This window comes from Talpa europaea (assembly GCF_964194135.1).
Source record: "Talpa europaea genome assembly, chromosome: 3".
Lineage (NCBI taxonomy): Eukaryota > Metazoa > Chordata > Mammalia > Eulipotyphla > Talpidae > Talpa > Talpa europaea.
The window spans coordinates 148,150,715-148,163,334 of record NC_140069.1 but is presented as its reverse complement, the minus strand read 5'-3'; the positions used below and the strand labels follow the sequence as shown (position 1 = coordinate 148,163,334).

Here is a 12,620-nt window from a genome sequence, read left to right as displayed (position 1 = left end):
GATCACTTTCTGTAATACTGCAGGCTATTTTCTCTTTTACCTTTTGTTTTGTATCTTTCATTTTGCCTCCAGCCAGGCAAAAATGACCTATCTGTTCAGGTAATTGTTTTGTTGATACAGGGCTGTCAGCTGAGTCCTCTTTGGTGTTATTTAGGGATACAGACAGCCATAAGTTTTTGAGTTTTTTATTTATTTTCTCTAATTCAGACCCTTGATCTAGTGCCGCGGGGGAAGCATTTACGCAAACTTTAATGTAATCTTGAAGCGTACCAGGTTTTGTTTTTTTTTTTTTTTTATGTCTAATTAGTTCTTTACAGAGGGAATTAGCATTTTCCCATGGAAGTTGTTTAAACAACAAATCTCCTGCTCCGGAGGATGGAAGAACCTTATCCAGAGCAGTTTCTAATCTAGCCACAAAATCCTGGTACATTTCATCCTGGCATTGGTGTATATCAGTGAGATTAGTGGGTTTATGTTCAGGTGAAGGAAGATTTTTTCATGAGGCAACTGCTAGTTTATTAATTTCAACTAGGACATCTTTTGGAAGGGCAGCTTGTCTGCGTACCTCAGCATTTTTGTCTGTTCCCATGAACATAGAAAGGGAAATTTTCTTAGCCTTGACCTCATCATCGTGTTTATTAAGGAAGGCATGTACTTGGTCCTCATATTCCATGCGAAACAATACATACATTCCCGAGGGAAGTACAGCCTTGGCAAGAGTATGCCAATCATAAGGGGTCATCCAAGTGGCCGATAGCATGTTAATAATTTGATAAGTATAAGGGGAGTTATGACCTGTTGTCTGAACAGCTAACTGTAATTCTTTTAGGGTTTTTATAGGGATGGCCTCCCATGCAGGGTCATCGTCATCAGCACGAGTCAAAGTCGGAGGTCCGGCCACGGGAAAGGCAAATGAAAAATCTCCCGTCTTACTGGCCTCCCTTGCTGATCCTAGAATGCCACCCAGCGGCCCTCGATGGGCCTTGATATGATTAGGATTATTATGTAATGCAATTTTAGGTTTGGTAATAACTGGAAAAAGGTTAGCGGTTGGGCGGGAGGGTTTATCATTTTTGAAAGTTAATTTATCTAGCATTTCAGTATATTCATGATCATTAAACTCATCCTCTGACTGGGAAAGGGATTCCTTTAATACGGGAGCAGAGGCTTGAGCGAATAATGGTGTTATTTCTAGGTTTTTGTTTTTTGGGTCTTCCTGAACCTCTTCCTGTTGACTGTCCCAAGATTCTGCCTCAGTGGTGTCATCAACCAACAAATCTCTAATTTATACCCACAAGGACAAAGCCTGTGTCGGGACTGAGACGGCCCATGAAGGGCATAAAAATCTTTTACTTCTTTTCCTACTTTTTTCCAAGTTTCCAGTGATAGACTGCCTTCTTCTGGAAACCACGGACATACCCATAATATAAATTCATAAAGTTGCAGTAGAGCATTCTTATTTACTTTAATACTTCGTGTTTCAATCATATTTTTTAATATAGATAGAAAAAGATCTCTGTTTTGGGTCTGTAATTGACCCATGGTCTCGTGGTGCTTTTGTTCACTCAAGCAGAGATTTCTTTCAACTGTGCTGTCCGGCCCGTGTCCCTCGCGGGAACTTGCGGAGGCGTCTTAGCTAAGGTCTGTCCGTATAAGTCCCGGACCAGGCTACTCCGAAGAGCAGATGACCGTTATGCCTTATGACGTCCTCCACGGGAATCGCGGGTGCAGCCCACTCAGACTCCGTAGCTACGAGGCCGTGGAGCCGTATTCATACACTCTCACACACACACAGCACCACGAGCATTCACTCTTAGAAAAACTTCTCACTATTTCAAACTGATCACCCTTTATCAGCAAGCTCCGGACGCTTCAGTGAGGATCCTATCCCTGACTTTTAAAAGAGGGTATTTTTAAGGGAATCACATTCACACTCACACACAAGAAGGGAGATAGCTTACCCAAACGCAATCTCTTCGTTACTCACCTCTCCTTTGGGTGGAAAAACTCAGCAATATTTGAATTCTGGCCCCACGTTGGGCGCCACCTGCCGCGGACCAGCACAGCAGTGAACGATGAGGCCGTCTCAGGGTTGAGAGACTGTGCAGGGTGGTCAGGGATTCGGTTAAAGAAATGACAAACAGACACACTTCAAGAGTGAAAATCTGAGTGTAATTTTATTTGAGTTGGTGACCAGTATTTATATGTTTTCTAAAAGCATAGGAATGGCGAACGTCAGTGAAGAAATCAGCTTGCTTATAGGTTTAGCTTATCATTGAGAGGGCAGTGATTTACATCTGGACCCAGGCGCATTCCTAAGTAGTTAGGCTATTAATTTTTCTTTTTGTTTCATATGATTACTTTTTGTTTTAACTACTCACTATTACTATTAATTAACACGGGTGAATTTTACTTTTCACAATGTAATATTTTTATCATTTAAATTAATACAAACTAGGCTAAGTATACAACAGAGAAATTATTAAGCTAGCAGTTCTATTAATACACAGAGTTTAGTAACGTTTCATTTGAATCAGCCTAGTTATTAGATTTCGTATGTTCTTTTTTAATCGGCAAACCAATGACCTTTTAAACAGAGAAAGAGAAAAGATTTTAGAGAGACAGTTGTATTAGAATAAAGTTTGTGGGTCTAAAGAAGGTGAGATAAGTTTCCGAGCGGACAGCATTCCTGTAGTGGCTTCTGGTGGTCGTTATCTTTCAACAGGCTTCCGTCTTATCTATGTCTTCAGGCGGTTTTTTGCTGTTCTCCTCCTGCGCGCTGGTTACCCAGCCGGACCTAGGGATTCCTAGAGGTCACTGCAGGAGGAGGTGCAGCAAGTCAGGGGGTTTTGCTGTTCTCCCCCTGCGCGCTGGTTGCCCAGCCGGACCTAGGGACCGTGGCGCAAGCCATTAGCCCTAAGGGTCACTGCAGGGGGAGGTGCAGCAGGCAGGGGCATGTGGGGGAAATAGTGAGCCCCCCACGCCCCCAGGGCCGGAGGTCTCCAGTGCTTTGGGGCTTTCTCACCTTCAGCCATAGTCCCGTAGCTGCTCTTCTGAGGCCTTCCATTCCCTTCTGGAATAAAAACAGAAATGAAAAGTTGAGAAGGTCTGAGAACACCTCACAGACACCTGAGCATAGTCATCCTCAGGGAACTATCTCCTTGGGCCATTTTCTGATCCTAATTTATTTTCAAGCATCTGTAAATTACTCAGCAGCTGGGGGAGGCTGTGTAACACCCTGGACTGGAGCGTCTCTCTCCCCTCTTCTCACTCCTTACGAGAAAGCAGAAACTGTTTTTAAACAAATCCATGGAGGGTCTCCTCTCCCCTTGAAAGGGCATGAAATAAAGAAGGCATTCCCCTGGGGGGACAGTGGCCAAGCGCCCTAAGAGTCTCCTCCACTCCTCTGGCCCATCCCTGTGTTTTCCGGGATCCAGGTCACGGCTCTAGTTCCGTGAGTGTGAGTCTGTGACACTTTCCCCCACAGGCTCGGCCAAGAAAGGGATGGATTTCTTCCACCCACACCCCTGAACTCGGGTGGGCCTCAGGCTGAGTCCCTCATCTTGTCACCATGAGTGTGTATTTGGGGAGAAGAGGGTAGAGGGGACGAGGGAACATGCAGCTCATGGGGTGGAAGATACTGAGGACACATCTGCCCTAAGGGACCTCAAGGACCTGCTCCCCTCCCCCAGGGTCACTGCGCCCCAGGACAGGTTGCAAGGAGGGAAATGAGAAGTGAGGAGGGTAAGATGAGGTGTGTGTCCTGGCCTGGTTCCCTCAGCAGGGAGTGCTGGGGGTTCCTTTTTCCTATCTGACAACTGGGTTGAGAATATTGGTCCAACTTTATGGAACCTTGCGTGGCCCTGAAACCCCCTGAGCTAAGAAGTATGATCTCCTGGCCAAGGCAGGCGAAATGGCCGTGGCTGGGTGGGACTGTGGGGTGCTGCTTCCCACACTGGTTTTCCACCCACATAGATCTGCTCTTGCCCAGAATGCGCCCACCATCGCCCGGAGGTGGGGTAACATGTGTGAGACCCCACCAGAAACCAGTAGCAGGAACTAAGCCTATGCTCTGGGTCCCCTCAAACGCGGGGACCCTCCCCGGCTCCCCTTAGCAAGCAGCGGGCTAGCTGCATGGCGGCTGTGCTGGGTGGCAGGGCATGGGCGGCCCTCGGGAAGACTCGCGTCCATGAAGGAGCTCAGGCTGCGAGGACACACCCGGGGAGCCTTGGTGCACAGTGAGGGCGCAGCAGGAAGCCTGGAGGATGTGTTAAGGAGGAGACTGCGTGTGGCTGAATTGTACAGAACACAGCTGCAGGGGAAAGAAAAATGGGGGGATGGTGGATTGGGTCTCCAGCCCTGGCAGAAGGGAATCTGTTATAGGACAGGGAGAGGAGCAGCCCAAACCCCGCAAACCTGCCTATTCTACATGGGTTCTGCCATCCGCCGCATCAACACAAAACACAGGAGACTTTAATGGGAAGGAACTTTAATACAACTAGGAAACAATACAGGTAAGGCAAAGAGTCTAGTTTCTAAATGAAGCATCCAGAGTTACCCGTCCCCTCGTGGGTAAAAGTCCATCCAAATGGGATCGGCCCAGAACAAGGCCCCAAAGCCTGCTACAAGTCTAAAGCATCTTCCAGTGGGGACCCACAGCAAAGGGTCACAAACAACCGGACAAGTCCGGAAGGAAAAGAGCAAAATCAACATCAAGATAAAAGCTGCCATTGTCACCTTCCCAGGGTCTCACCCACATCTGTGTCACCCCGTCCACGACCAAAAGACAAGCGCAGTTTCTTTACGTGTCTCTAGGCTCCACGCGCCTCCTCCAGGTCTCCTGGCTCCATCCTGCTTCCTTCCTTAGTCCCTTCTTCAGCTTCTCCTCTTCCTGCTCAGCTCCACCCTCCCTTGGGTGGGGCAGGGAACCTCCCCCTTTCCTGGGGACCACCCTGTTACAAATCCACTTGGTGCTTTGCAGTTAAACTGTGGCAAACAGAGCTCAGGTAGGAGGGAGAAAGCAGGTGCTGCCCCCTTAACCAGAGCTTCCTGTTACTCCTCCCATTTCTTTCCTACAACTTTTTAAAATAAGCCAAATTTGGAGGAAAAAAATGAAGAAGGCAATGACTGGGCCCCAGGTGCAGAAAGGCCTCCCCTCCACCCAGAACGTCCCTTGTGGGGTGGCCACAGCCCCACTCTGCCCCCATCCGGGGAGTCCCTGCTCTGGCGACTCTCCGGCCCTGCCTCCTCAAGCTGCAGCCCCCAGAAGGCTCTTCCTACCAGGGACAGAATGTGCTGTCCGTCCCCAGGGGCGGGGAGAGCCGCTCCCAGGAGGCTCCTCTGACCAGCTTGGCCACCTCCCGCGCTCCCATTGGTCAGGCCAGCCAGGCGCGCAGGGCTGGAGCTTGAGTGTGTCACGTCCAGGGGGGACTCACGGGTGCGGCTCTTCTGTGTACAGAGGGCCCCCCAACACAGAGCAACGCGCCAGAAACAGCCGCGCTGCTAAGCGAGGCGAGCGCAGTGTGGCTCAGGCAGGGCCTCTCCTCTCCTGGGAAGTGTCTTGAAGTTCTTTGCTGACTTTTCCCATCAATAGTGAAAAAGCAACTTTAAGGATTTCGCTTGGAGGGAAAAGCCAGGCAGGGGTGCGGGGCGGGGGAGGAGCGGGGAGGGGGGGGGAGGGTGTCGCGGGTTTGTTTCTCCCCCCCCCCCCCGCTGTGTCCCCACAGTGAAAGCAGATGCCTCGGGCTCCACGTGCCGATCACTCAAACCCCCTTTCCTGGGCCCGCGGCCACCCGGCACCGCCACGGGGAGGACCCGGCTCGGTGCTGCCCGCAAACCCCCCGATTATCAGCACCTGTGGTTGCCCACCCCGCCGGGCGGGCACAGCCGCGGCTGGGGGCGCGGGGCGCGCAGCACAGCCGGGACCACCGTGCCCGCCTCCCTTGCCCGGACCCCCCGACCCCCCTGCGCGGGCTCCGCGGGGCGCCCGGGCGGCCTCCGGGGCCCAGAGCTGCAGCCCCGCGGCCCCGCGGCCCCCTCGCCCCGGGGAGAAGCGGCGGCCGCGCCCACCCCCCGGCCAGGGCGCGCTGCTGGTGTCGCCATCGGGCCGGACACCGTCTGCGGGGAAAGACCCGCTGGACGCCCCCCCCAGGCGCGGGTGTCCGAGCGCTGCGCGCGGGGCTCTGGGGGGAGAAGCTGCTGCTGCTGCTGCTGCTGCTGGAACACGGGCCCGCAGTGACCCCGTTCCAGGCTGCTCCCCAGGAGCCCCGCAGCCGGTGGCGCCGGCCCCGCTCCCAGGGACCCGCCAGGACGCGCCCCGCACCAGGGGGCAGGACACACAGACGGGTCCGGGGAGGCGGGGACCCGCGGGCTCTGCGGGCTCTGCGGGGGGGAGGGAGGAGCCCCGGGGGGCGCGGGCGAGGGAGCCCCGGGCGGGGACGGGCGGCCACCGCGTGTCCAGCGGGTCACGGAGGCCGAGGGCGGGGCCGCGGGGGGCGGGGGAGCCCCTGCAGCGCCGGGACCAGACCCCAGGCCGCGCTCGGGGCCCCCGCGGCGGGGGCTCGGGCCGGCGGGGCGGGCCGGGGTCTCCTCATCCCGCGGCCGGGCCGTGTCCTCCGGGCGGGGCCGGGGCGGGGTCGGGAGGGCGAGGCCCGCGGAGAAGGACGCGCGCGGCCGCGCCCAGGGCGAGCCCCCCGGAGCCGCGGGCTGTCGGGGGCCGGGGCGGGAGGGGCGCAGGTGAAGCCTCAGGTGGGACCCGGGTCAAGGTGGGGTCACGGGCGGCCCCGCGGGCGCCGACACCGGGTGGGCCCGGAACGGCCGACGGGGCCTTGGGGTCCGGCCCGCAGAGAGGGCGCGGGGTGGCCTCTCCTCCGGCCACGGCCGGGCCCCGGGCCCGGGCAGGGTCCGCGGCTGCCGCTCCGCCGCCCGCACCAGGAGGAGGTGCCCCGAGCCAGCGCAACAGCCTGGGTGTCAGGGGATCCTGAAGGATGGGACAGCTTGGGCGCAATTGTAGAGAATGCGGGGGAGGGGAAATTGAGGAGACCTAGACACTCGGTCAGGGTGCAGACATCACCCTGCTGAGGGCCTCAGCAGCCCTTTATACATTTCAAGCAAACCGGGAGAGTGCGTCAGCACATGCATTAAGGCAGGAAGAGAACACTCACCACATGTTTCTCAAGAGCAGCCAAGGGCCTATTTGCCCTCCTGCAGAGGTCGTGACATTTATTATTTTTTGATTTAAAGAAGGCACAGTTGCTAAACAAAAGTGTTCTTAGAGTAGTCATTTACCTTAAACAGTCATTTTATTACTAGCAAAAAGCCTATGTGTCTGCAACTAACATTTCTATGTTTGCCATGGTGAAGGTGTTATAGGACAGGGAGAGGGGCAGCCCAAAACCCCGCAAACCTGCCTATTCTAAATGGGTTCTGCCATCCGCCGCATCAACACAAAACATAGGAGACTTTAATGAAAAGGAACTTTAATAAAACTAGGAAACAATACAGGTAAGGCAAAGAGTCTAGTTTCTAAATGAAGCACCCAAAGTTACCCGTCCCCTCGTGGGTAAAAGTCCATCCATATGGGATCGGCCCAGAACAAGGCCCCAAAGCCTGCTACAAGTCTAAAGCATCTTCCAGTGGGGACCCACAGAAAAGGGTCACAAACAACCGGACAAGCCCGGAAGGAAAAGAGCAAAATCAACATTAAGATAAAAGCTGCCACTGTCACCTCCCCACGGGTCTCACCCACATCTGTGTCACCCAGTCCACGACCAAAAGACAAGCACAGTTTCTTTACGTGTCTCTAGGCTCCAAGCGCCTCCTCCAGGTCTCCTTCTGGCCCCATCCTGCTCCTTCCTCAGTCTCCTCTGCAGCTTCTCCTCTTCCTGCTCAGCTCCACCCTCCCTTGGGTGGGGCAGGAACCTCCCCCTTTCCTGGGGACCACCCTGTTACAAAGGATGAACTAAGGGGCTGGGGAAACAAAGGACAGGATGTTACCTGGGGGAAGGGAGATAAAGGGATCTTTTCTAACTAGCCTATAAAGTTTAGAATAACATATAACTGTTAGGGGGAAAAGGCTGTCCCAAAGCTAATTCCATATAGGCTTTGTGGACTCCACCCCCACCCCAGGTCAAAGCCAAAGACACTGGGAACTCCAAATCCCATCCCCACCAAAGGGAAGGTGGCTGGGACCTGAGGGTGGGGTTCAGCAGCCAGGGGGATATAAAAGGCAGACACGTGGGCTTTGGGGGTTCCTATTTTTGGCTCTCCACCAGCTCCAGTGTCTGGCCATCTCTGAGAGTGCCTTTGGGTTTCCAGGTCGTCGGATCGGGTAGGACGCATTAAAGACTTTATTTCCCTATTTTCTCCCTGAGTTGTACATTTTTCCTTATTTCTTTTTCTCTTGTAAATAAACTTTTTATTAACCTTTTGTGTGCGTCTGTAGTGGAGTGTTCATAAGTCCCTTTTAAAGCACACGGGTGAGGACCCACAGCCAGGCAACCTGTTTTATATCGGGGTTGCTCTATAACATAACCAAATGATTAAAGCAAAAAACAGAAGGCTTTCATATAGAAATCATCATCTATAGTATTGTTGTGCCCAAGGTCAGCAGACTCGGCGAGCATAGCCTCCAAGAACCCAAAGACAGCCCATGCAAACACAAAAGGGAGTTTATTACCAACTCGAGTCCAGGATCAAGGCACCTACCAAGGCAGTGGCAGATACCGAGGGCCCCGAACAAAGGAAACAGGGGTCTTTTAATAAGGTCAAATCAAGCTGGCTGTTACTCATTGGCTACAAGGATGCGTTCTCCAATTTTGCCCGGCTATCATTCTAAGCTGACTGGCCCGGTGGGGATGCAGCTCCAGCCTGCAACTCCAATGACAGCAGGTTCGCCCTCATTGGTGACAGGAGGGAGAGGGTGGAGTGAGGGTCTAAACTGTCGAAACTATCTCTGGAATGCAGTCGTCTTTCCTGGGACAGCAAAACCTAAAATTCTAAAATGGCAGTTACACACAAAATGACAAAGCAATGGCTAAGAATACTTATGCTTGGTGCCACAGTATATTGTTTTCATATTGATTCGATATTAAGGAGCTAAGGGCCTGGAGGGCATTAATGCCAGGCAAGCCCCACTGACTCTTCCCTAGCCCTCAGCTCTCAATTAAGGGAGGGATTCTCCTAATCTAACAAAAGATTTTTCTACCTATTACTCCTCTACTTATCCAGTCAGTCTAGTTTCCGTATCTAACTTTAAGATCAAGGAACATTCCTTTTTCTGTAGGATTGCTGGTTGTTGTTTTAAGGAACTATAAACATTTCATCGCAGGCAGGGCCGGGGGGTGGTTATAGCTTTTGGTTTCCAGAATGGTTAACATGTGTCATATCAGTAGTTGTCGCATTGACTATTTCCAAGTGCAGTATTTGTGCTGCCATGGTTATTAGCTGGACCAGTCACAAAATTGCTGCTGACTTATTCTTGAAAGCACACTCTAACAGCTACCATACCACTGTCACCTCCAGGGGAGTCAGCCCTAAACAAACAGGAAGAATTTAGCAGGAGCCAGCTATGGCGCCTCCTGGCTCATCAGAAATTTTCTTATACTTGGAGCATGGCTCCGGTCTGCCACCCAACTGCTATCTTTAACTTTAAAGTAAGAGAATTTCCTTCTCCATCTAGCCCTGGCCTCAAAAGCCCACATCTTCGGCCAAGGGATGTTTCTAGCCTTTTGTTCCCAGAAGTTTTTTCACTTGTTAATGTAAGGCCCAATGTTGAATTGCTGCCTTTTGGCAGAGAATTACTAATTTTATAAAAAATGTAATATTTGTACCACGCAGTGCCATTTGCCATCAAATTGATTATTCAGTAATTGATCAAAAAGCATTCGCAGTTTTACTTTTAAAGGCGTATCTTAACAATGGTAGAAACTAGCCATAAACAAATGAGGAGTCAGCTAAAGAGATTCCTGACTCTTCAGGAATCTGCCCCATGCCCGAACCTTTGTCAGAGGACATGAGTAGCCTGGCTCCCAGTAAGGAGGGACATTCAAGAGAGAGAAACAAATGAGGACGTGGGAGGCAGAGCTGGGCAGATGCTGAGCTGAGCAGGGTGACTGGGCACTGGGGGGATGTCTGGGACCTCTGTACTCCACCGGGCACTGGGCCTCCTTCACGCAGAGGATATTTCTTATTAAATGTATTATTGGTGTTCGGCTATTCTAAATCAGAAGTTTTCCCTTTGCCCTGTTTTCTACATGACTTGTACTTTTTTTATGATTCTTTTATTTATATGTATTTTACATCAGTGTTCATGTCTGTGCAATGTGTGCTTTCTTCTCTCAGGTGTAGTCCCCAGAGAATTCCCACCACCAGGTCACCCTGCACCATCACTATCGTCCCTTGTTCTCTTCCCTTCCTTATTCTGATCCTTCTCCCTTCTCTTCCCCTGCAGAAGGTCTCTGATTTATAGCTGCCTCTTGATTTTTGTTTTGTTTTTTATTGTTATTATTTCCCCCCCTGTTGTCTTATTTGGTTCCCCTACATTCCTCCTATAAGTGAAACCAACTGGTATTTTTCTTTTTCCTTCTGACTTTTCTCACTGAGCATCATTCCTTCTAGCTTCATCCATGTTGCTGTGTTGGCATGAGTTTATCTTTTCTGATTGCTGAATAGGATAGAGACTACATTTCTTGACCCAGCCATCAGTTTTTGGGCATTTGGATTGTTTCCAAGTCTTACCTATTTTAAATAATGCTGCAATAAACATAGGGGTGCAGGTGTCCTTATGAATCAATGCTTTTGTGTCCTCTGGGTAGATCCCCAGGAGTAGAATTGTTGGGTCACTTGGTAGCTCCATTTGAGTAAACTGAGGAAACTCCACACAGCTCTCCATAGTAGTTGGACCAGGTTGTACTCCCACCAGCAGTGCAGGAGAGTTCCTTTTTCTCCACATCCTGGCCAGTATTTGTTGTTGCTAGTTTTTTTGATATGTGCCATTCTCACGGGTGTGAGGTGGTATCTCATTGTGATTTCAAGTTACATTTCCCTGATTACAAGTGATGCTGAACATTTTTTCATATGCCTGTTGGCCATTTGCATTTCCTCTTCAGAGAAGTGTCTTTTTACTCTAATGCCCACTTTTTGATTTTTTTTAACTTTGTTTTATGTGGGTTCTGTGAACTCTTTGCAGATCTTTGTGACCAGTCCCTTTTCAGTTGTATGGAGTACTAAGATTTTCTCCCAATCAGTAGGGTGGCTTTTTGTTTTGGTCAATGTCTCTTTCCTGCATAGAAGATTTTCAGTTTGATGTAATCCCAGCTGTTCATCTTTTCCATCACTTTCTTTGATTTGGGGGATAAGTAAAGATGATACTGAGATGTATGTCATGTAGTGTTTTACCTATATGTTCTCCTATATATTTTATGGTTACAGGTCTTACATTCAAGTCTTTAATTCATTTTGAGTTAATTTTTGTGCATGGTATTAGGTAGTAGTCTAGTTTCTTTCTTTTGCTTGTGGTGGTCCAGATTTCCCAGCACCATTTATTGAACAAACTGTCCTTGTTCCATCGCATATTTTTGCTTCTTTCTCAAAGATAGTTGTCCATATATATGTGACTTTATTTCTGGACTTTCTGTTTGGTTCCAATGGTCTGTGTCTGTTTTTGTTCCAGTATCATACTATTTTAATTATGATGGCTTTGTAGTATAGTTTGAAGTCTGGTACCTCCATTCTGCTTCATTTTAGTCAGGAAAGCTTTGGCTATTCGAGGTTCTTCTGTAGCTCCATATGAATTCCATCAATATTTGTTCTATTTCTTTGAAGAATGTCATTGAAATTTTTATTGGAATAGCATTGAATTTGTTCATTGTTTTTGGTAGGATGGCCATTTTGATAATGTTGATTCTTCCAATCCATGAGCAGGGGATTTCTTTCCATTTCTTTGTGTGTTCTTCTATTTTTTGTTTAACAAGGTCTTATAATTTTCTTTGTATAGGTCCTTCACCTCATTTGATAGGGTTATTACCAAGTATTTGACTTTTTTGTTTCAATTATAAAAGGGATGGTTTTCTTGATTTCATCTTCTTCAGATTGATTGTTTGCACATCAAAAGGTTACTGATTTTTGTGGGTTGATTTTGCTACTTTACTAAACTGGTTGATTATTTTGATTAGTTTTTCTATGGAGTTTTTAGGGTTCTCTATGTATAGTATCATATTGTTCACAAATAGTGTAGTTTTACTTCTTCTTTCCCTATTTGGATTCCTTGTATGTTTTTCTCTTGTCTTATTGCTGTGGCTAGGACCTCCAGTATTATATTGAAAAGCAGTGATGGGAGTGGACATCCTTGTCTTGTTACTGTCTTAAAGGAAAGTCTTTCAGCTTTTCACCATCAGGAATAATATTGTCTGCTGGTTTGTCATATATGGCTTTTATCATGTTAAGGTATTTTCCTTCTATCCTGAGACTTTCAAGTGCCTTCATCATAAATGGATGTTGAATTTTGTCAAATGCTTTCTCACCATTTATTGATATGATCATATGGTTTTTATATTTCTTTTTGTTGATGTGTTAGATTACATTAATTGATTTTTTTATTTGAACCATCCTTGTGCCCTAAG

At 49.3% G+C, this 12,620-nt stretch overlaps 1 protein-coding gene across 1 annotated transcript in view; it reads right to left on the bottom strand.

The window, feature by feature from the left end:
• Positions 1-3,035, bottom strand: part of LOC311169022 (GTPase IMAP family member 3-like) — a gene marked incomplete at both ends in the record, with an annotated part of 7,033 nt that extends 3,998 nt beyond the window's left edge. Inside the window, 1 exon segment of the mRNA XM_084230721.1 lies at positions 3,026-3,035. Within this exon segment, the coding sequence (XP_084086847.1) occupies positions 3,026-3,035 (10 nt within the window).
• Between the last annotated feature and the right edge of the window lie 9,585 nt (positions 3,036-12,620).